The following is a 25569-nucleotide window of genomic DNA, read 5'->3' on the forward strand; positions in this document are numbered from 1 at the left end:
CGATAAGGTCAATCAACTAATGATTAATGAATTAATCGATAATTTGCATCCCTACTAGCAAGCATATAAACCTTGAGATTAAATACAACAACAAGACAGCAAAACGGTTGGGATGTTAATATGTACTCACCAAAGCAGTGTGCTAAGCACAAGATTCACTGTAATGTGACAATGATAATGATCATAGCGGCTAGCCGTTGGGGAGACGTCCATCCGCTGCAAGGCATGCTCGTAAATGTTCCAGAAAGTTCCGGAAAGTAACTTTGAGCGCGAAGTGGTCAAGGAGTGATCTGCGCATGTCCTAATGTTGAAAAAAAAAAAACATTTCCACTAACTTAGTTTTTCTAAATTAGCTCACATCAATTACATTGAGTTAGTTAGGTTTTTCGACCCTGTATTACAGCTTAATTATTTAAACTGAGTGTTAATAACAAGTTCATAAAAAATAAGTAAGGCTTACTTATTCATTCTTATTTAACACAATGTTAGGTTTTACAGATCTGTTTTTTTAAGGTGTCCAGGTTATGCAGACAGGCTGGACCAGAGAGTGAGAGACAGAACTGGACTCCTCACAGCAGTGAACTTCAGCTCAGGTACAAAGACTCTTTTTTTCATACTGTAAAAAGAATCAAGAAAGATATTGGTTTACATAAATGAAGTATTGACTTTAATACACTGATATACATTCCATTAAACAATACTAGATCACGTACACATCAGGGTTTTTTCCATGTAAAAATGTACATTTAGATGTTAACAAGCAATGTGATTTTGTCAGCTTTCTAATTTAATGTATTGAAGGCAAAGATATTTAACACATAGTGAGAACTGTTACTATTTATCTCTCAATATTGTCTGTAAAAAACGTGGTAAAAGTTATTCTTTCAGTGAGACAACAGAGCAAGCTTCTACAGTTGCACTACGTTTTGATAACAGTTAAAGAGCAACTTGCAGGTTAGAGACACCAGTGAATAAATGTGTAGGAAAATGATGAATACACTACATTTTCCAAAATATATACAGAAATATACACTACAGTGACATCTGGCGTCGTTTTAGTAAAACATTTTCACTTCCGCATAAAAAAGCCTCCGCACGTGACCTCCCGCGTGTGACGTAACATGGGGGAAACAAGGGGGAGAGCGGCCGGTCTAACGTATGAATAAACATGGATCACAATGCTAGATTTGACACAGAAGAGGTTGAAAATATATATTCGAATGCATATGATTATAATTATGAGCCTGCTAGGCGTCCAAGAGACCAGGAGCAGCCAAGGATTAGAAAAAATAACGGCCATCGGAGAGAAATGGAGCTTTGGTGTGTGGAGAACCAGTGGAGAACAGAGCAGCTGTCTTGGTGAGTGACCGGCGTTAGCATGTTAGCTAAGGTCAGTCACATCACAACATTGTAAAGTTAGCAATCATATCAGGCTATAACTAAAGTACTATTGATAATATAGTAACGTTACTGGCAGAACTGTTGATACTGTTCCATAACAGAAACTAATGCGCAAGTATCAGCCGTATCTCGCGTTACCTAATGCAACTCCACACTACTGTGCTGACCGGAGGGGAGACGCGAGATACGGCTGATACTTGACGATCTGGCGGAGAAAGGTTGTGGAGCGGAGAAGCCGCGGAGCAGCCGCAGAGCGCCGCGGAGCAGCAGCCGCGGAGCAGCGGATCCTCGTGGCTGAACTGCGCGGAAAACGCGGAGAGCTGAGGTCCTCAGGGCGGGGCCCCCTCGGCAAGGCGGGGCCCCATGCAGTCTGCATAATTGGCCTGTAGGGAGGGGCTGCCCTGGGTGGATGCACAACGCACCCAGGAACGAACGCTAGCTCGCGGTCCTTTTCCCGTGAGGGAAACTGTGGACTCGAGGCCCTGAAAGGCTTGAGTTTGTGCAACCTGCACAAACACAAGCTAACCATGATTACAAATGGTGAAATGCAATGTAAAATTACCGAAAAAATACCAGCTCACTAAATCATAACTGCTCAAACCAACTACAAACTAATACCGCGGATTGGGCAGAGAACGAGTCCGAGAAAGTTAACTCCCCCATGTGACGTAATATGACGCGTTTGATGTATGACGTAAAAAAAAAGCAGTTTTTAGTAGCAGAGCTCAAAACGGCTCCTTTTCCTCTGAATTCCTGCCCTCATGTCTTGTAAAACATATCAAATCCTGCATTAACATTTTTAATTGTAATTTTCAGGCAAGGTTGAGCATAAATGTAGTAAAAAAAAAACCTGCAAGATGCTCTTTAAATATTATTTTGATAACATATATTTCAATGTTGATGAACTTCACACTGTTCATTCATAATCTGATTTTCTTTGTAGCTCACTGTTGAAATAAAAAACAAAACATTACAATTACAAAATAATTATATCTACAGCCCCTAAACACACAAACACACCGCTTTCATAAATAACACACTTGTTCTGCAATAATATGTTTTATGTTTCCTGTAATTTCTGTTAGGAAAGGACATGCCTGAAAGACACAACATTTTCTCCTTCTCTGAGGGTCAAGAAGAACATCCTAGAGCAGGGGTTCTCAAAGTGCGGCCCGCGGGCCAATGGCGGCCCTCGGAAATGTTTCTGGCGGCCCGCGATAGTTAACCTGTTAAACCCCAAGTACAGTAACATTTTTTTTTTTTTTTTTAACAGACATTGCTCCAGATAACAAACCGTACATCAAAACATGTAACAACAAACAACTAAACAAAACGTAACGGGGGTGGGGGGTGGATGCAAGGATGACTTCCTAAGACAGCTGATTGTGACATACACAGGACATTACATACACAATACATTATACATTACACAGGAGATGCCATATTGACAGGGTTAGATAGGAGAGCTGCGGACAGTGAACCGCAATCCTCCTGTCTCCCCTCAAAATCCCCCAGCAGAGAAGCTGCACGCTCCATGTTCAGTAGGTCCAGATACTCCCTCAGCCATGAGTCCCTAGTAAAGCAGGCTGGTTTGCGTTCCTTCCAGTTTAATAGGATGAGTCTTTTTGTGGCTAAACAGGCCAATGTCCAGAGCCGATCGGTAGTCCTTGCAGGATTGCCATCTGGCTTGAGACCCAGTAGACATGCAATGGGACATGTAGGGAAATTAACTTTTAAAGATTCAGACAATAAGGATATTACTTCTGACCAAAGTTTTTTTACCGCTGGGCATTCCCAGAGTAGGTGCAACAATGTACCTCGCTTGCCACATTCATGCCAGCATAAATCTCTGTGTTTATTGTCCATCTTGGATTTTGTAACAGGGGTGATGTAAGCTCTATTGAGAATTTTGAACTGTATGATCCTGAATCTTACACATTTAGAAGAGAACATAGCTGACTGCCAAATGGAGTTCCATTGCAAAGCAGACAGAGAAATATTCAAGGTATGCTCCCAGGACAGTTGGACAGGAGAATAGGTATTCGGGGCAGCCCTAGATAATAATTTATAAATGTTAGAGACCACACCTGATGATATGATTGCTTTCTTGAGGCGCTGGTCCTCTTCCATACATGAAGCAGGCATGGCTTATTTATTGATGGTCCATCAATCCATTTTTGTGCAAAAATCGGAGAAACTAAATGATAGCATTATGGTAGCCACCGGAGGATGGCGCAGCTTCCGGTTCCTCTACCCGTCACTCTCACTCCTTATTTGGTAACCTGAATCTCGCAAATCTCGCAAATCTCGCGAGTTGCAGTTAAGCGGAAAATCTGTTGTAAGTTATCAGAAACGGGAGTTAGCTAGCGATTTTAGCTAGTCACTGACTGTAGATAACCCAACTTTGTGTCCTCTGAGACTGAAGGAGATGTTGCATTGTTTTTGTTGCCTTCGTTGTAGTTTTATGTGTATTTTGGATTTAATTTAGGTTAACTTCCAGTTCCGTTTGCATGCTTTTATTTTGAAGGCGAGATAACGTGTTTGACAGGAAGTTGTGGTGGCATCGGAGACAACTTGACAGATAAAGTAGTGTCTGCTATGTAACGGCAGAGAAAGAGTGTGTGTGTTTGCGTGTGTGGTTAAGTATATGAACGCACACAAAAGTCCGGTTATACAATAATAAAACAACAAGCTGTCTCTCCCAACGTCCACACTCAGGCACACTGTTATTTCCACTGAATACCCCCAGCGCGAGCATCCCCAAACTCACTCCCTGATTGGATGCACGTCCCAAAGGCGGCAAAGTGTTCACGTGAACAGCGGAAACTAAATTTGTTGGAAGTTTTCGTTGTGTAACGGCCCGTCTACACTACAGGCATGAAAAAATCTTGGAGCTGGGCGTGTCTGAAGCTTGGCGATTTTTTGCGAGCAACCAATCACATGAATCTCCCGCCCCCGACATACAAAGCAATAGCAATGTTAAAACGAAGTAAACTGGATATAAACTCTCCAAACAGGCGAAAAAACGACCAGTTTCACCCACTGTCTCTGCCACCTCCCTCCATGCCTGGTTCCTCCGGTTTGTATCCCGGTAAATAGTTCCGGTCGTAAAGAACCGGGTGATTTGCTACCGTAATATCTCGTTTGGAATATGAGGAAATGAACTGCGGTCTGGCTCTCCCAGCTTGCACGCGGTTTGATTGGCTGCGCTTGCACTGGCGGGATTTGCATAAACGGAATTTCATTGGCTGATGCCAAGCATCGAGCCTCAAAAGTTGAACATTGTTCAACTTTTGATGCCGATAGATGCTCGTGATGCTTGCAAAGCCATGCCATGCTCCCCACAATGCAGTTCGGCGAAGATTCAAAATCTTCTACGTCACCCCATTCAAGTGAATGGGCGAAGCGTTGAAAGCATTTTTTGATGCCTGTAGTGTAGACGTACCGTAAGCGAGATGGAGGAGCCAGGGCCGTCGCGTAAAAAACGTTTTGTCAGTGAGGAGAAAAGGAAGTTCCAGGAGAAATGGAGCAACGCTTACTTCGTTTTACCTCAGGGGTCGGATAAAGTGATATGCCTCATCTGCAAGCAGGTGAATGCAATGCTCAAGGAGTATAACATAAAACGCCATTATGATACCAATCATAAAATGTATGACAAGTTCATGGGCAAGGAGCGCAGAACTAAACTTGAACAACTTCAAAGAGGTTTAACTGCCCAGCAGTCAGTTTTCACAAATCTTGCAAAATCCGGTGAAGCTGTAACACAGGCTAGCTATGTGGTAGCTTACGAAATTGCCAGGCGGAGCAAGCCGTTCAGTGATGGAGAATTCGTGCGAGACTGCATTTTGAAAGTGGCTGACATTGTATGCCCTGAACAAAAGTCAAAGTTCCGTGACATAAGTTTATCGAATGACACAGTGACACGACGAATCGAAGATCTGGCCAATGATCTCAAAGAGCAATTGGGACTACGTGTGGAAGGCCTAGGCAAGGGGTCCTTTTCTATAGCACTGGATGAGAGTACAGACATTTCTGATACTGCACAACTGCTGATTTTCATTCGAACGGTCACGGAGGACTTTGAAATAGGCGAGGAACTGCTAAGCATGGAGAGTATCAAAGACAGAACAAGGGGAATCGACATTTGTGATGCTGTGTGTCGTAGTCTCGATGCATACAATGTGGAGCTGACATCCATGGTCGGTGTCACAACAGATGGAGCGCCAGCCATGGTCGGGAGAAAGGCGGGCGCTGTCTCTTTGGTCAGCGACAAAGTGGCCAATAACGGAGGTGAGAACCTAATCAAATATCACTGCATAATTCACCAAGAAGCCCTTGCTGCTCATACGCTTGAAATGAAACATGTCATGGACATTGTTGTCAAGACAGTGAATTTCATAAAGTCCAGAGGTCTGAATCACCGTCAATTCAAAACTTTTTTGGTGCAATCAGAGGCTGAATTTGGTGACGTCATATACTTCACTGCTGTCAGGTGGCTGAGCAGAGGTGCCACACTGAAGCGTTTTTTTAATTTGAGGAAAGAAATCGCTGAGTTCATGCAATCAAAAGGACAAGATCTGCCACAGTTAAGTGACACTGAATGGCTTTGTGACCTAGCGTTCCTTGTTGACCTGAACACCTTTCTCAGCGATCTCAATGTGAAGCTGCAGGGCCATGGGAAGCTCATTTCCACATTGTTTGAAAGCGTCAAAGCTTTCCAGCGAAAACTTCAACTAGTGCAGGGACAGCTCAGAGAGGGGGATCTAACCCCTTTCCCCGCCTGCAAGGTGCTCGCAGGTGAATGTGACGTTTTACATCACCTGTGTTCAGACAAGAACCACAACCTCATGGAAAAACTCCAAGAGGAATTCCACCACCGCTTCTCGGACTTCAGTGACCACGAGAAGTCATTCAACCTATTCCAAGATCCCTTCACATGTGCACCCGAAGAAGAGCCTGCAGAAATGCAGTTCGAGCTCATCGACCTGCAGGAGAGCTCTTGAGGCCAGAGCAGCATATCGAGACAAGAATCTCATAGAGTTCTACAAAGGACTTTCCCCATCTACGTACCCTGCACTTCGCCAACATGCCATCAGAATGGCCTCTCTGTTTGGAAGCACATACATTTGTGAGAAAACCTTCTCCACCATGGCCATCAACAAATCCCAGCTGAGATCCAGGCTGACGGATGCCCATCTACATGCTGTCCTTCGTATAGCAACAACGGAGATGGAACCGGACATCAAAGGAATAGTAGCCAACAGACGACAGCACCATAAATCCCATTCAAAGTAGGAAAAGGTATGTTGATGACAGGCAATAATAGCCGATTTGTGTTACAAATACAACAACAATAATAATAACAATGATGATGATGAATACTGTGTTATTGTGGTCTTTGGTAAGCTTCTATTTTAAAAGTCTCTTTCTCTCCCTCCCCCCTCTCTGTCTCTCTGTATTTGTCTTGCAGAGACTATCCTGTGGTGCTTGAGTAGCTGGAATTGGTTCTGAAACAGGGCCCTGCTGATAAGACAGGAAATCCACAGCATATCACTAACTCCAGCGCAATACTCTCTGTGTGTGTGTGTGTGTGTGTGTGTGTGTGTGTGTGTGTGTGTGTGTGTGTGTGTGTGTGTGTGTGTGTGTGTGTGTGTGTGTGTGTGTGTGTGTGTGTGTGTGTGTGTGTGTGTGTGTGTGTGTGTGTGTGTGTGTGTGTGTGTGTGTGTGTGTGTGTGTGTGTGTGTGTGTGTGTGTGTGTGTGTGTGTGTGTGTGTGTGTGTGTGCAATAAAGAAAAGATTTGTTTTGGAATTTTGTGTTCCGTTCTTTCTTGGGCGGCCCTCAATCCAATATTGGGTACCTAAATTGGCCCTCACTCATCAAAACTTTGAGAACCCCTGTCCTAGAGGAACATCAAAAGCTGATGTTATGAGATTATAAGACCAGTACACTAAGAAACTACTTGTATTGTAAAAACAGTCAGCTGATCGAATGCACCTATTTCCACATCTACACTCCATCAGCTGATTATTTCTATTTACCTCGCTTTATGAGCTTCACATCACTTGTGCCTTGTACCGCAGAGTTTGCAACGTCACAAATAAATAGGGCCAATCTTCAGTCAGATGTGAATGTGTAATCTAACATTTTCAGTAAGAATAATGGACAAAGCTTCAGCTAGCTCTGGAACTTTCAGCTCGGTGGCAGCAGGTCCCGCCTCGGCTCCGCCTTTTTGTCCTGATTTCGAGCAGGCTGGAGTAGGCGGGAGTTGAACTATGACGTCACTGTCAAGCCGTTAGTGGCCGACTCCGCCTACTAAGGGCTTCTCGGCAACTCTGCAGAATCCTATGGGTGACGTCACGGACCCTACGTCCATTTAAAAATAGAGTGGCGAAGTCACGCCCACTTACTTCCGCATCATGGGACCTTATTCCGAAAAAATAATACATTGAAGTCAATGGAGAGAGAAAACTTAACTTTTGATCCCGTTTGAATTGTGCCATGAATTACACATATGTTGTTTGTCAATCTTAAAAAATCATTTCCATGTCAAAAAATTCAAAGTTTGTCTTAAAACTGTTGAAATATAAGACTATGAAAAATACGCAACTAGAAAGACTACAAATCCCAGAGATTAAGTAAGTGCTTTCATAACTGATGTATTCCCTACAGATAGCTAAAAATACATTTACTTACTGTACTTACTTACTTTAACAAGATGCCTGTCTGCTTTGTACCAGGTTGTTATCATACCAGTAATAGTACCTCTTGCTCGTTCTCGAAGAGCAACTAAAACAAAACACGAGAGTGTACCTTGTTAGCTAATGTTAGCTAGCTGACATTAACGTTACACATTACACTCGTGTTACTCACCGAAACCTTGTAAAGCTGGTCCCGCATGCTGGCTCTTACGGAACCGACTAACTCCCCTTTTTCGTATGTACAGCTCTCAACATGCCAACATGAGTTGAGGAGGGGAAATTAGTGAAATGAGAAAGGCCCCATGTGTTTTCCTCAACAACAAAAATCAAATCCGTCTTGAATTTATAACGAGCCAGTTTACATTAGCTGTTAACAAACGGTAACAGAGGTGCTATTCACATGCATTACAAGGGGAGTAAGCCATAAAAAAAAGGCTGGTTTGCAAGAAAATGGACCGCATAGTCATGATATGTGAGAGTGCAGGCCAATGAATGCAGGGCAAGGCACGTTTCTGTCCAAAGGTTCCATGATTGAGTCGATAATGTTTTAAAATATCACTTTGAGTGGTGACACTAGTGCTGTATAGTTTTCATCTCCATCCCATCTGTGATTACCTGATGCTCATTATATTAGAATGTAAACATAACACGTCTTGAATTAACCTCTGAAACAACAACTTTAGTCTGAGACACTCAAGGGCTTACCTAATGTGAACCTGAAGTCGATAGCAGGAGGCAAAATGTCTTCAAGAGGAGGTGGGACTATTTTCTGGTGAGGCAAATAAAAGAACAAAATAGTTACATGATGACAATGTAACAATAATTTCAGTAGAATTCATTAAAACATCTTTAATTCAATTAATGGAATCAAACATAATTAAAATACAAGTATCATTTAAAACGGTATTGTATATATGCATTTATAAGGATGGCATTTGGATGGTATTGGTCAAATTCCATGATTCTCTACACAGCGGATCCTAATTACTTCAATATACACTCCTTTATCTCGTTTGCATACTGTTTAATATCTACTTTATGCAGTGCTTGAATTGGGCCGGTACTCACCGGTACGCAGTACCGGAACTTCTGATTTTCCTAGATGCCAGTACTCAGCCGCCGGCCGCCGCCTGCACGTAATGACGCATGACAACAAATATGCCCAGCGTATCTAGTTGCGTCATAAGATGCCGCCGGCGGTAGAAGCGTGGCTTAATAATAATAGTGCGAAAAGACAGCGGTTGTCGCCGGACATGGAGCCGACTGCAAATACAGAAAATAATGTGCCTGTTTTAGAAATGTTGTCTGACCGCCTTCTCTGGTCGAGCCTCCTGCTCCAAGTTCTGCATCCCATAAACCACCGTCTGGATTCCCCTGTGTCCTCCCTGGCAGCTCCATTGATTCCCTCTTTCCTTTACTGCTGAAAGATGGTGAGTGTACTCAGGGACGAGGAGTAATTTAACCAGCCGCCAGTAGGAGCCAGGCTTTACTTTCTTTTATATCCATAAAGAAAAAGTACATCTGTTCACAGTTCTGTTTCATATGGATGTTGAGAGGTATCCATATATCTCTTCATTTTGCTCTCAAAGTGCACCAGATTGATGCATTTAACTTCAATATTAAAAATAAAAAATGCCCCCGTACCCCCCTAGAGGAGGTGAGGTCCACTCCCCACTTATAAAAATAGCACTTTACCCCTGCACCCCCTCTAATCTCAGATTAACCCTGAGTCATTTTGTTAAAGTGAGCCTTTCTAAAATATACAGTAAAGAGACAAACCCACCAGCACCATAGGATATACTATATGACTTTGAGACAAATACTTGTTTTTGGGCTGTATATCTAAATTGACTTGAAACAGTTGCTGATTAAGAGTACTGGCACCTTTTTTATTCCAATTCAAGCACTGACTTTATTTTGTAGTAAAACATCTCCTTAATAAAACGCTATTTATTGATATTTCTCGCTAAAGACTGCATTTTACTGGACTACATTGAACACATCTTGCTGACGTTATAAATGCATCTTTGCCCAATACACACTTTTACTGAATTGCGCCTGAATGCACCTTAACTGAAGGCGCGTTCACACGATTCACACCGGAGTACTTTTACCCGTACTTTTACCGTTTAGTGCCTGGAATGTTGCGTTCACACCAAAAAGAGTACTTAGTTCCGAGAACTTTTACCCCCATTTGTAGTGCCTGCAAGAGAGGTGGTACTATCCTGGGGGGGGGAAAGTACCAATTTCGATTGGCTGGGCGAATTGGAAACCACGCCCGTAAAACTCTGAAAAGTTTTGTGAAGCCGCCATTGTATTCAGGGCCATATCCAGGATTTCCTAAATACCGAGGTCCAAATATGTTAGGGGGGTTCGGGGGACACCCCCCGAGATTTTGGGGATTCTCATGATCTAGTTAGGTGCTTTTTAAGCCCTGTGGGGGGTCACAAATTGGATAATATATTGATTTCAAACCATGTCAGTGGGCTGCAGCATCAATTATTTTTGAAAGTGTAATGCATAAGAATCAGTTGATTGTTACTATTAATGATCAGGACATGTAGAAGAGGCTAAAATGATCACAACACATTGTCAACATTCATTTTCCACGTCTCTCTCCTTTCCATAACCTGCACCCTCTCTTCCATCTTCTTGAGTCTCTCTGTCTTCTTCCTGTTCACTACTCTCTCTGTCCTCGACTCTTTCTCTTTGTTCAATCTCTCCCTCGTTGTTCACTTTTTGCTCCTCCTCACTTGTCGCTCCTGCCAGTGAATCAAAAGCAATTCAGCAATTTAGTTCATTTCACTTGTTTGTTTGCATTCTTTTTGTCATTTAAATCTGTTTTGTTTGATTATCAAAAGAGAACAAAGATGTAAGCAAATTGTGTTTTATACAATTGTATGTTATTATGACATCATAACTGCAATAAATGTAGGCCTATGTTGTTTTACAATTATGCCTATTGTAAATTAAGACTATTGTTATAGATATATATATATAGATAGATAGATAGATTGGTCTATTAAGCCTACATTATTTTGTGTGACTATACCTGCAGTTCCTCCCTGACTTCCATCACTTTCTCTCTCTCTCTCTTTCTCTCTGCCTGTCCTGTCTCTTCCTTACCAAAGCTGAGCTTCAACTGATGCAGTCTTTTCATTATATCTGACTCAGTGTAAAAATAAAACAATACAATGTTATATCTTCATTGTTTTACTCAAATTGAAATGAAAGAAAAAAATTACAACGTTTGTTAAAAGGTAATCCTTCTGACATTGGATGAATGTAATTGACTTTAGCTCTCTAGCTAGTTTATTAACGCAATTTAAACCAAAGTATAGCTGCAAATTGCAATATAAGTTAGTGTGCATGTTGTCAGACGTCCACTGACTAACGTAGAGCGTTCACACAGGATCTGCTGGTCATATGATGTCCTGATGAACAGAAACACAAGCAGCCCGCTGGACTCAGATCTCTAGATACTTCATCACTCCTTCGCTGCTCCGGTACAAGTCCGGGCTGCTCGGCTGCGGTGGTTTGCTGTTGATACATGTCGTCTTCTTCTGTTTGCTTTAATCGAGGCTACGCAGTTATGCATCGCCCCCATTGGCAGTAAATGGAAGTACTACAAAGAACCCCATTCAGTGCAATTATTTCACAAGTTTTGTATACACAGCTCGAAAAATATTACCGAGGTCCGGACCTCGGTGACCTCAATGGTAGATACGGCCGTGATTGTATTTGCTGGCATTAGCATTATTAGCATTAGCATTAGCCTCGCACACCAACGGAGAGAGAATAACTTATGGCAACACAAAATAAAACATGGGAGCGGTGGAGTGATGAGGAGGTGTCGGCGTTCTGGCGATTTACTCTGAAGGCTTCAGTAGAAGCTGCTGGGAGTCCCAACAGCTTCTACTGAAGCCAGTCCCCAACTCCGGGGACTTCCGGCCAGGAACTTCGGGTGGCAGTATACGCCATGAAGTGGTTTGCGGCCTGCCAGTAAACCCAAAGCAGAAGAAGAAGAAGTTGACGTCAGCGGCTTCATTTTCGTAATCTTCCCTCAGGGAACTTATTCCGATGTGAACGCGATCTGTACTTAGTTCCATGGGGGTACTAAGTGCTGGCACTAAGTGCTGGGCACTAAGCACGGCAAAGTACTTGGTGTGAAAGCGGCTATGGCACTTCCGTCACTAGCCACTGAGAGCTAACGTAAACTCTCCTGCAGATTCAAACATGGATTTGCATCTATAGCGTTGCATAAGCATGACAAATATAGTTTGCACTTCATATTGTATAATAACAACTCGATGCTGACATTTATAATTAATAGCTTACAGTAAAACAAACGGTGAAATACATAGCCTACTGAGGAATTCATTTCAAATAGGCGCATTAGTAGCTTACTCTTACATAACCGCTGGGTTATAAACAGTTGTGGGACTAACGCGTTACAAAGTAACACGTTACTGTAACGCCGTTATCTTTGGCAGTAACTACAGATGTAGCGATTCATTTCAGACAGTTTGAAACGCGAGGGTCGTGATTGGTACGTGATCTGCCCTCGCTCAAGGGAAAACCTCCAGCTTGACTTGAGACCGGCCCCGTGATAGATAAATGTAATTATAATGAAGCCAGCTGCAATGGATCATTGATCCACCAGGGGGTGCAGTGGGGTTCCGCACTGGAGCTCATGTGAAATAAAGTCAGATACAGTACGCTGGATGTACAGCGGAACTTTGTTAAGATCCATATGTCACGGATATCATACTCTGTGCTAAATAAGAGACATGTAATCATTTACAAAACATCACCATGTTGTTATTTAACAAAATAATGTTGTTTAGTCGAAAAAAAACGAACAGGAGGAAATGCAGCCCGGCTCTCGATTTTTAATCCTAATTTAATCATCATCTTCACCACGATCATTTATGTTTATGTTCGCCGAATTGACATGAAATCACTGACACATATGAATATACTGTATTCAACTTCATTAAAACGTTATTAACGTGCCTAAACTCAGTAATTCACTAAAAATATTTATATTTTAATGGGGCCTCGTCGGCAGATCAGGATCCCAAAGCGTGGCGGAGGGATCCTGATCTGCATGACGGGTGCTATTTTCCCCATAAGGAACAAGTCGCTGCAAATTATCCCGCTTATTACACGGTCACATTCTCAACAAAGTAACGACATGACTTAATTGAAATGCTTTTATGGATTTAGGAAATGTTTTTATTGATTTAAAAAATAGTTGTATTGATTTAAATTGACATGCATCCGCTAAGAAAGATAGTCCGTTGTTACCGTTTTTTAAACAGTCTGAATGAAACGGCAGCTCTCAGCTGTGTATTTACACAACTAATGGCCCATCAACCACAGCTCTCTCCGCCCCCTCCCCCCCTGATCTTTCTTCTCCAGCAGCTAAATGTGACAAGCTTACAGTTAGTGACGTAACAACACCATAAAAGCTGGTGGGATGAAAGCAATACGGGAGGTAAAAATAACTAGAATAATTGTGATTCATTTATTGTGGCTTTTATGTTTTTAGGTATAAAATGTTATGTAATTCAGGCTTATAGTTCACCCTTCTCTAAAAGCCTTCAACAATGACAATATTCATAGTAATTTAATAAATCCTTCCAACTCACATTGTAAAAAATAGCCTACTGTAAGTTAAGAAATCATTCCAATATGTACATCTTCTGATGTAACAACAATAACATTATAAATAGTAAAATAGCTGAACATGGTATTGCACATTTAGCTTTGAGTGTTACTGAACTGAGATGTTTTTATGACATGAATTAAGGTGACTGAGGCTTTTTAATATACAGGGATGCAAACTCATCAGGTATGAAAAAGGTGACAAGGATCCGAGCCCCCGGCTCCCCCACCCCACAGAATATCGGCTTTAAAATGAGGAATAACAGAGGATATTAGCAGAACAACTAAAGCAGCAGTGTTAATAATAACAGCAACGCCAAAGAGTCACATCTAATAGAAATATATAAAAGCATTTATTTTAAAATTGTGTAGCAGTCAGTTTATAATTTTGGCAGCACTGTTGAGCATTTTGAAAATGTATTTTAATGCCTCTGTGCAAGGCTTAAGTCTTTCTATCTTTATAGCCACATGGTGTAAAGTAACTAAGTTCATAAACTCAACATGTACTATACTTGGGCACAATTTTGAGATACTTGTACTTTATTTAAGTATTTCAATGTTTTGCTACTTTGTTCTTCTACCCCACTACAGTTCAGAGGTACATGGTTTACTTCTACTCCCCTACATGTATTTAATACCTTTAGTTACTTTACAGATGTGGATGAATGATGTGAAATATAATCAAGTGTTAAATCAGACTTTAGTTCCACCTGGAGCAAATCCACAAGCTACCCTGCAGTATACAAAGTCATTCAAACTACCGTAATTTTCGGACTATAAGCCGCGCCTTTTTCCCTATTTTTCGACGCTGCGGTTTATATAACGGTGCGGCTAATCTATGGATTTGTACAGCTAACGGCCAACACCTTTAACTCGATGGGCTCTATGGCCGGTCCGCGGACCCCCACCTTTAAGCGGCGGGTTCCAGCAGGAAAAGCTGGAGGCCGGAAAAGAGTGAGACAGGTAGTGCGCAAAAGTAAAAGTGGAACCGAGAGTGGTCTGCCGCTGCTGCGGCTTATATTCAGGTGCGGCTTATAGGCCGAAAATTACGGTAGCTGCACCTTTACCAGCTTTGAGAACACTTTCATCATCAATCATTATAAAACATATCATATATATTATTCTGAAATGGACCAATCTGCACAATGACTACTTTTACTGTCGCTACTTTCACTATATTTTGATGAGAATACTTTTCTACTTTTACTTGAGGAACATTTTGAATGCAAGACTTTTACTGTAACAGAGTATTCCTACACTCTGGTACTTCTACTTTTACTCAAGTACAAGATCTGAGTACTTTTACTTTTACTCTAGTACAAGATCTGAGTACTTCTACTTTTACTCAAGTACAAGATCTGAGTACTTCTACTTTTACTCAATTACAAGATCTGTGTGCTTCTACTTTTACTCAAGTACAAGACCTGAGTGCTTCTACTTTTACTCAAGTACAAGATCTATGTTCTTCTACTTTTACTCAAGTACAAGATCTGAACACTTCTACTTTTACTCAAGTACAATATATATATATATATATATACTTATACCACCTCTGTTTATAGCCTATGAAAAAAACTATTAGAAATAGAAGGCTAAAGCTAACGTTAGCAGATAGTGACAATGTATGCTAGCTAGCTAGCTCAACGATTCCTTAAATAATATTGCCACAGAAAGACTTTTCAGTTCACATCACGCTCTGCCGCTCCAACAGGGAGCTCTGCTCTGAACACCTGAACGGCCCGTTCTAACAGCTGTTCACCAGCGGTCCAGTCTGTGCCACAGTGATTCCGGACGCACAGTTAATATTAACGAACGCACCCGTAGGTAATGTAGCTGCTGAAGCTAGACCATCATGTCGGAGCAGCAGAGCCTTATTATAAATCCACCATGAGCAGAGCCGACAGGCAGGAAGACTCGAGCACACAGCTCGCACTTCATTATAATATATAAAAAAGAACACCATGCGTGTCATGATGGCACATAACAGCTCACAGCCGCAGATTACTCCGGGTCCCAGACCCCCTCATACCCCAAAAATATTTTTATTGCAGATCTACATGAATCACACAAACGACCTATTTTGGATTCAAAACGGCGAATTTCGCAGAAAGGTGACAAGTTTGCATCACTGAACATAGACAGAGCACAACTGAAACATAACATCTGAAACAATGTAACAACATAATACACTTGTGGGGATACAGCTTGGGATGTGAGGAGTGAGGGACACGGCTTAGAACGGGCGTGTCGCCTGGCAGGACAGGAGAGTGTGTGCACCAGTCTGCCTTGATCTATGAATTCATGTCCGTGACACTCACTGCTGCCCACAGCTGTTTTATAGAAGGAAAACCTCCTTCCCTTCATGAAAGTGTTTTAACCACACACACCTCTACACACACATGACGGGTGTTATTTTCCCCATAAGGAACAAGGCGCTGCAAATTATCCCGCTTATTACATGGCCACATTCTCAACAAAGTAACGACATGACTCCCAATATTAATTTAAATGCTTTTATGGATTTAGAAAATGTTTTTGTTGATTTAAAAAATAGTTGTATTGATTTAAAAAAATAGTTGTATGTATTGATTTACTATTTCAGCTGTGTATTTAAACAACTAATGGCCCATCAACCACAGCTCTCTCCCCCCCCTCCCCCCTGGTCTTTCTTCTCCAGCAGCTAAATTAACTGTAGGTTACTCTGAGTGACAAGCTTACAATTAGACACAACACTGTCATTGCAAGTGACCCTCAGTTAGTTGACTTTTATGTTCAACTGCTAAATTCGTTACTGATAAAAAAAAAGGGCTTCTACTGTATCTAATTACCTTAACACTCAAACCGCCAGAGGTTTTTGTATAGGCCTACCTAAACCTGTCAAATCCCGCTATTAGAATGCAATTTTTAACAACATAGGGTGCTGCATAACACACTTTCAGGAAAAGTCACGGACTGGGAGACTTTAATATTTTATTGAAAAAAAGTTACATTGCACACACACAACACACATCACACAAATTGACCCGATTGGCGGTTCTAGTGTTAAATAAACTCACTAATGAATGAAACCAGTTCAATACGCATTATTCTTATTCTTATCATTCTTTATGAGCGCTGAAGTAGTCTTAAAATCAGATCTGTTTTTTAAATGAAATCTGACGGCAGGCAGTTAGCTCTGATCACCTATGATAAATGCGCCACACCTAATCTGGCCATTCAGCCACAGAGGTCCCTCTATACAAATCAAACTGTAGACGGTGTGAAAGCACCTATTGTTTTAAATAATGGTCGGAATGTGACCTGTCAGCCTTCTGAATTACCGTGGGACAGCACATTCTAAACTAAAATGTTCAATCAATAAAGTAACATCTTATCTTATCTTAATAATATCTTCATATTAATAATAATAATAAATCATACAGTATGTGTCCGAAAGGGAGCAGGAGGAAGCAAACAAAAAAATATTCAAAAAATATACTGCATATTAAAGCAAACGATTGTAAAGGTAAAAGTATGAGCATAACAAATAAAGAAGTGTAATGTAAACATTTACATTATAATTATGATTATTTAATATATAAAGACTATATATTATTGAATTACAAGATTAGATATACTTTAGTTGATCTAAAATATTGATGTGTTCAAATGCTCTTCAAATTACAACTGAAATTCCATGAAACTTGTCTTTCTGTATTTGTGAATGAAGCGCCATCTCCTGGTTAAAACCTGAAATTGAAAATCTGGCAACGCCCTCTTGGAAAATAGTGGGAGGGCTTAACATTCCTCTATACTGATTTTAGGCAGGTCGTAGGCAGGAAGCTGTAAGCTGGAGTCTGAAATTCAGTGCTACATCTTTAGTACTCTAACGTGTTATTTTTTAAATTCAGTAACTCAGTTACCGTTACTACATGGTGCGTTACTCCGTTATTTTTTTTATATAGTGTCGGCTCCCAGACGCTGGTGAGCGGCGCCAACAGCGAGGCGAACAGAGATGAGAACTGTACTTAAGTACTTGGACGCAAAGAGCTACTGTGCTGCCCTTTTTATAGACTTATCCAAGGCATTTGATACCGTGGACCATGGCATTCTATGCCAGAAGTTATCCCGTATAGGCCTGTCTGACCAAGCTGTTGGTTGGTTTGCAAACTATCTTTGAAATCGCAAGCAATGTGTAAAATTCAGGGGTCTCTCCTCAAGCTTTCTTAATGTGCCCAGAGGCGTTCCTCAAGGTTCGGTCTTGGGACCGACCCTTTTTACTATTTATATAAATGATGTGGGTCAAATTATTGATGCCTCTGTACATCTATATGCAGATGATACTGTTGTGTACTGTTGTGCTAGCACTGTTGCCCTTGCATTTGAACGTCTGCAGTCTGCTTTTGACACTTTTCAGTCATATCTGTTCCACCTTAAGTTGCTGTTAAATTCAGATAATACAAAAGTCATGTTGTTTTCCAATAAGAAAAAGTTACCAAATGTTCTTCCCTGCATCATGTCTGCACAGCATAACCCCATTGAAGCTGTTAACTCCTACAGATACTTAGGCATCACTATAGATGAAAATCTCTGCTTCAAACCACATATTGACAATCTCTTAAGGAAATTGAAATTAAAACTGGGATTATTTTTTAGAAATAAGGCCTGCTTCTCCACAAGTACGAGGAAACGGCTTGTAGCTGCTACATTTTTGCCGCTCTTGGACTACGGGGTTGTTGTGTACATGAACGCCTCAGCTCACTACCTTCATCTGCTGGACGCTGTTTACCATGGGGCTCTGAGGTTCATTACCAACTGTAAACCCCTCACACACCATTGCACGCTGTACGCTTTAGTCAACTGGACATCATTATCAATGCGCAGATAACTGCACTGGTACAAACTCATCTATACCGCTATGCTTGGACTGCTGCCCTTCTACATATCCACTTACATATCACACAAACAGTACAGCTATAGACTACGATCTCAAAAATACATCACCCTGTCCGTCCCCTCAGTACGCACGGTGCTTGGGAAAAAAGCCATATCATACCCCCTCGACTTGGAACACACTTCAGCAGGAACTTAAGCTGACCAGTTTGATACCCATCACGGATTTTAAACTCATTTTAAAAAAGGTGGAGAAATCATCTGTGGGTGTTTGCACCTGTTATATCTGACTGTATATGGATTTTAATGACTACTTTTTTTTTTTTTTAACGATGTTGTATTTTAGTGTTGCCTCTATGTTTAGTGTCCTGTCTGTCTGTAACTTTGTGTGGTAGTGTTACCACTGACAGGTCTCTCTTGAAAATGAGACCTTGTGTCTCAATGAGATCTAAACCTGTATAAATAAAGGCTAAATAAAAAAATAAAGTATAGTACTTGAGTAAATGTACTTAGATACTTCCTGTGTCACATGCGGAGTGTTTGTGTTTACTAACAAGACTATCATGGTGGCGGCGGAGCTCAAGTCGAGTTTCTCCGCCTGGAGATATTCTCACTATTTCGCTTTTGTCGAGCACAAAGAAAAGAACGTTTTAGTTAAATGTAAGTTGTGTCTTGGCGGGTCAAAGATCCTATCTACTGCCCAAAACAGCAATTAAAATCTGTTGAAACATCTGCAGAAACAACATGCTGGGACGAAGCTAGTAGCTAAGACCACAGACCCAGACTCATCCGACGCCACTCCACCTCCACCTCCACCTAAGCAACAGCAGCTGGATTTTAACCGAGGGACTTCTAGCCAGGGAAAAGTTGATAAAGCCATTGCACAGTATGTTGTAGAACACATGCAGGCTATTTCTACTATTTCTATTGCTATTTCTTGATCAACAGATTGTATTATTCTCCAATGCAATAACAGTACTGAAATGAAGGCTATAAGGGCATTAATGGGAGCCCTTTTGTTAAGTAACTAATGCGTTACTGTTCACAGTTTTGGTGTAAGTATTCAGTAAAGTAACTGAGTTACTTTTGAAATGAAGTAACTATTAATGGTAACTAGTTACTGGTTTTCAGTAACTAGCACAACACTGGTTATAAAGTAGTAGGGAATAGTTTTAGCAGAGGTATTTTACTGCACAACATGCTCGGCAGCAGAGCCTCTGTGCACCCGGCCGCATGACGGAGCCCGGCCAACGCTAACAGCGGCACAGGGGAACAGTTTGCGGAGTTTATTCTTAACACGTAGTCTTAACTTAACCACTTTTAACAGAATTGTGTAGGTAAGCAATGGATGCAAACTTTGCCCAACACCATTTGCGCGAAAAAATAGACTACACATGAGCACGACAGGGCTGAGTATAACTTTAACAGCAGTAATGGCGCTGGCATGCATTAAAATGTTGATGTTCCGTTCGAAACAGTGAATACAAGAAAAGTAAATTCCCCTTTGCTAGTTAAAAAGCAGTAATTAATAACTCAGGTGGTATGCTTACTTATTTTAAGATGGTTTGAAGAGGATCCAACGCAAACACGTGTAGAACTGCTGAAGAATCGCTGGAAATAGGAACCGGAAGTCTCACACCGCGGTATTTTCGTTTGAAGGCGTGTCATGACCGTGGCGTTGACAAAAGCATTTTTATGAAGTTTTCCAAAACGTATTAAGAAAGTTCAGAAAATGTGATATTAATTATAAATGTATATATACACATATATTTTTGTATACATACTTAAACCGATATAGTCATGCACTTTAAACTTATCTGTATATTGAAGTATGAATGCTTGTTGTTTGTATGTTGTCTCCTACTGAATGTTGAACGTCTCTTGTTGGTTTTTGTATTTTTGATGGCACCTTAAAAAATGGAGTAGCTCTACTCATCTCATTGTATACCTGTATAATGACAATACAGGATTCTATTATATTCTATTATATTCATTCTGATGTTTAATGAGAAAACATTAAATTACAACAACAAATATGTTTATCCCTCAGTCTTCTCATTCCATTATTTAATGAAAGTCCATCACACAAATAGCATTTACAACAACGGAAGCATTTTCCTTGCGTTCACAACTGGTCTTCACTCCCAGATATTAAAAGTGTTAAAGATGCACAAAGCTAAAGACATCAAAACTTTGCACACAATAAATTATTTTTAAAACAAAGTTCCAATTTCCTCCCCTGAATTCACACAAACTGATACAAACCATAATATCCTCTTACTTCCCCACTCTTGCTCCTTTTGTTTGCAAGTGTATGAGCTTTAGTTGTCTTTGGTATGGGGACTTTTGGCAGAAAATTAAACTTCATATTTCCCCTCTCTTCCTCTTTGTCTCCCTCCCTGTCCCCCTCTTTTCCTCTCTCCTCTTTTGCTCGTATCGAAATGTGCGCAGCGTGAAATTAAAGCCAATGCGTTTGAAATAATAATACTCTGAAATAAATGTGCCCTTCTGATGAGTTTGGAGTTTGTCCAAGTCAATGCGATGAAAACGTATTTTTATACTTATTTGATTTCATGCTGGAATTGTTCACTGCTTACATTGTTCGGAATACATGACTATTTCCACGTTGAAGAAAGTTTACTTTATTTTCCAGTCAGTGTATTTGAGGAGCCTTGCTTTTATTTTATGCCTTAAAAGGAATAATTCCCGTTAAAACCATTTTTACATCAATTACTCATCCCATGTAAACTTTATTTAAGTGTTAGTAAACAGGAAGTTCACTGGGACCTCGTTCAAGACAGTCAACATTTGACCTATCACCAAAAAGTCTGAGGTGTCTTCCAGTTGAGTTTTTATATAACAACAGTTGTGTTTCGAATAAGAATTTAACTTACCCCAGTATCTGCATGCCAGGCAACAGAGCAGCTTCTTTTCCTGTTGAGACACTCATCCACTATGACCTCTTCACACAGTAAAGAAAAGACACGTCATATAAACTTCAGAAAACATTTTATGATATAAGTTACATTAAAAAAACAATGGAAGACAGTGCAGCAGTGGCGGCCGGCCCCCTCTTCCCACATGTTTGATTGCCATTAAAAATAAATAAAATAATATATTAAAAAAATATATATATTTTTTTTTTTTAATGAACAAGGTAAATATTATATAGTTGTTATCAGTAAAATGTATTATCTACAATAAAATCTCATTTAAAATTGTGTTACGATGTCTAAAGTTACTGATAAGTCACATGTTTCCTGCCTGGCCGCAGCGTTTATCATTACCCTCTCTCGTCTGGGCGGTAAGAAAGAGCGTTCAGCCAGAGCAGCAGCAGCCAACACATTGCTGACTGTTGCTATCTGTAAACTACTGTATGCCGCCGAAACATAATTTCAGCCAATCAGCGTCGTCAGATCAGATGCTCACAGGGCGGCAATTTCAGCGCCCGATGCAGTCTGAATGAGTTGTTTGGACTCGTATCCAAGGTGACGCTACAGTATAGTTGATGAGGATGGCTGCGTCTGCAGGTGGAGACTCCGGTGCTAGTGGATCGCCGGAGCTGTAGATGAACATTTACATGCTTATTGTAGTTGGAAGTGCAATGCCTGTAGCACCATGGAGCATATTTGTGGGCTGGTCCTGTATTTTACAGGAAAGGAGTGAGCAGAGGTTCGAGTTGTCGATTCTTGTTCAGTTTTCTGTGACTATTTTCCTCACCCTCTCAGACTTTGAGTTGAAAATCGGGAGGGTTGGCAAGTATGACACGCACGCACGCACGCACGCACGCACGCACGCACGCACGCACACACACACACACACACACACACACACACACACACACACACACACACACACACACACACACACGTGTACACACAATGTTCGTATTTAGTCTCCTGATTTTAAATGGGAATTAAATCATGAGTGTTCTCAAAGCAGTGTTCTGCAGTTTGTGTGGGCCTACTGTACTGCTGCACAGTTTATACTGTAGAAACTATGTCCAGGACAAGGTATTTGGAAGTTTTGGAAGATTCATAGCTAACCACACTGAAGATTATGGATTATCTCATATTTTTAAGCCTCAATTAGTCCCCCTCCCCCCCCCCTCTAACATCACCAGAAGTCATAATTTAAGGGGTCATTTCTCAAAAGAAAATTCCGGGGAGCATCCCCCCGGACCCCCCTTTTATTGTTTGCACACCATTTCCATAGCCCCACCAAAAATATTTTCCACCACCCGCTTCTGCAGTGCAGGGGTAATCAATCAGTTGTTCAAATAGGATAAAGGTAGACGCTATTTCGTCCTTTCAGCTATGGGACTAGAAATAAAATAAAAAAACGTGCAAGAATCTGTCATATTTGTATTGTTCATTCAATGCTGGTTTTTAATATTTGAAGTATTTCTTCAGTGTGCATTGTTGTTATTTACGCTGGGGACACTGGGGACATGTCACAAACAGCTTTTGAAATGGCCCACCAAATAATTGTCATAATAGTCGTAATTTGTTAAAAATGTTCTGAAAAATATGGCGCACAAAAAAAGGCTAAGCAACAGTCCACAACATGTGCAGGAAAACTGCCATTGTTCAATCAAATAATAGATGTCATCAGTTTACTGGAAATTCTGAATGTAGCTCAACCCTTTATATTGACTGAGTATTTAGCTATAGCTAGAATAAATGATCAAGCTAGAATAGCTTAAGGTTTGCATATTAGGATTATTGCATTTTACAGGGATTTACAGTAAAGTGCAGTTTATAAGTAGTCAATTTGGACTTAGGCCATTTGAGTTGCTGGAAAATATGTTACTACTCTACTGCACTTACCTTTTTAAATATTTTTATTTATTTAAAAAAAGAGAAATTTTTAAAACAAAATGACTACCTTGTCTGCATGTGAGAGGGGCTAAATGACAGAGAAGCTAAACGGGCTCTCCCAGCTAGAAATGTTTGGTTCTAAAAACATTCTGAGAATGTTACATTCATTGTTCTAGGAATGTTTTCAGCAGGAAGTTTTCTTTTGGTTCCCAGAACGTTCTTCTGAAAGGTATATAACGTTCTCTAAAAACATTCTTAAAATGTTTGGTGATAACATTGTTCGAACATTATGCCCTCCTATTCTTAAAAGATTTTCAGCGGGAAGTTTTTGTTTGGTTCCCAGAATGTTCTTCTGAAAGGTAGGATAACGTTCTCTAAAAACATTCTTAAAATATTTGGTGATAACCTTCTTAAAATATTTTTGATAACATTGTTTGAACATTATTCCCTACTATTCTAAAAACGTTTTCAGCAGAAGCTTTTATTTTGGTTCCCAGAATGTTCTTCTGAAAGGTAGGATAACGTTCTTTAAAAACATTCTTAAAATGTTTGGTGATAACCTTCCTAAAATGTTTTTGATAACATTGTTAGAACATTATGCCCTACTATTCTTAAAAAGTTTTCAGCAGAAGCTTTTATTTTGGTTCCCAGAATGTTCTTCTGAAAGGTAGGATAACGTTCTCTAAAAACATTCTTAAAATGTTTTTGATAACATTGTTATGCCCTACTGTTCTTAAAATGTTTTCAGCTGCAAGTTAGATTTGTTTATGTTGCCAGAATGTTATTATTTTAGAGAAGGACAACATGCTTTATGTTTAAAACATTATGCAAATGTTCTGTGGTAACAATTTACTAAAAATATTTGTACATTATTAGAACATAAAGACATAACATTCCTGTAATTGTTCAACTCAAAATTCCTGGGTAAGTGGACTGACCACAGTGGTCATTAGGATGATTTTGATAGTTTACTTAACATTTGGAATTTGACTATTAACACATGTAAAAGGATTAATCGGAATCAGCTGGTGAAAGATTTGAACATTTGTTTATTAGAAAAGGGGAGCTGGGAGTGGAGGTTGGTTATGGCAGCAGTGGGAAACAGTTTTCAGGATGGAGAGGCCTGGCTGGTCTTGGGAGTGTGGAAGGCCTTGGATTCCTCCTGGGAGAGACCATAAAAATTAGTGTGAGGCAAAAGCAGGGAAAGTTGTCAAAGAATATGCTGGTAAAAAGCTAGAGCGGCACGCAACAAACCATTCACGGCAACAATCCGGCAGGGAATGAGTGCAGGCTGCAGTGTGGTTGATTTGAGATTGCTCCCAGCCGTGTCGAGCAGACCAGCAGGCAGAGAGAGAGACACACAGTAGAAACAAACACATACAAACACTAACAGGGGTTTCAGGGACAGGCAGTGACAGTTGGTCCGTTCCTCTATATGTCTGTCGGTCTCAAATCTAAAGGGTGCAATAACGATTTGTATCCAATATGCATAAACAGCGGACACCGTTTAGACACAGCCCTCACAAACCACACACGGCCAGATAGCTTATCCAACAGTTAGAAACTACATGCGAGACACAACCTTTATAGTCAGAAAAAAAGTGTGATTATTTTCTGATATTTTTCACACGATATTATGAATACTGTGGGCCTACATACCTTAGTGTGATTATAAGTGCATGGGAGTGAATATTGGGATGCATAAATTCGTTTTTATACGTCTATTCGTATCACCAAAAATGTTAAGAATGTTTTTAGAGAACGTTATCCTACCTTTCAGAAGAACATTCTGGGAACCAAAATAAAACGTCCCGCTGAAAACATTCCTAGAACAATGAATGGTAAGAAACATTTCTAGCTGGGAACTCACACATGCCACCGCAAACATGCAATATCTGCTTACAGCTTATCATGAATTACGTGCTTGTTTTTTTTTTTCAAAATGAAAATATGGTGTCAGAATCAGATTTTTTTTAAAACATCCTTTTCAAACAGATGCAACAAGTTTGTTTTTTAAAGCGCTCTAGAAGTAAATCTGACGTTGACCATGACCGTGTTAATATTTGCCAATCAGGAACGTTTTATAAAAGAAGAATAACATCCTGAA

At 40.5% G+C, this 25569-nt stretch overlaps 2 protein-coding genes across 4 annotated transcripts in view; one reads left to right on the forward strand and one right to left on the reverse strand.

Annotated features, from left to right (window-relative positions):
• LOC307036576 (uncharacterized protein) overlaps nt 1-20273 on the reverse strand; it is a 33725-nt gene extending 13452 nt beyond the window's left edge. Inside the window, exons 1-4 of one of the 3 annotated variants that reach the window (XR_013807388.1) lie at nt 20193-20252; nt 8806-8869; nt 461-616; nt 131-301 (exon numbers count right to left, since the gene is read on the reverse strand). The gene's annotated coding sequence lies outside the window, so the exon portion shown is untranslated. Of the gene's footprint in view, nt 1-130; nt 302-460; nt 617-8805; nt 8870-20192 lie in introns of all 3 variants that reach the window. The other 2 variants (XM_079677019.1, XR_013807389.1) reach the window with 2 other exon arrangements.
• On the forward strand, nt 654-7210 carry LOC307036575 (general transcription factor II-I repeat domain-containing protein 2A-like). Its single transcript, XM_079677018.1, has 2 exons — nt 654-6702; nt 6872-7210. Exon 1 carries the CDS (start codon nt 4857-4859, stop codon nt 6402-6404), a length of 1548 nt encoding a protein of 515 aa, XP_079533144.1. The 5' UTR covers nt 654-4856; the 3' UTR covers nt 6405-6702; nt 6872-7210.
• Nucleotides 20274-25569: the final 5296 nt, after the last annotated feature.

Source organism: Notothenia rossii, assembly GCF_949606895.1.
Source record: "Notothenia rossii genome assembly, chromosome: 4".
NCBI classification, from domain to species: Eukaryota; Metazoa; Chordata; class Actinopteri; order Perciformes; family Nototheniidae; genus Notothenia; species Notothenia rossii.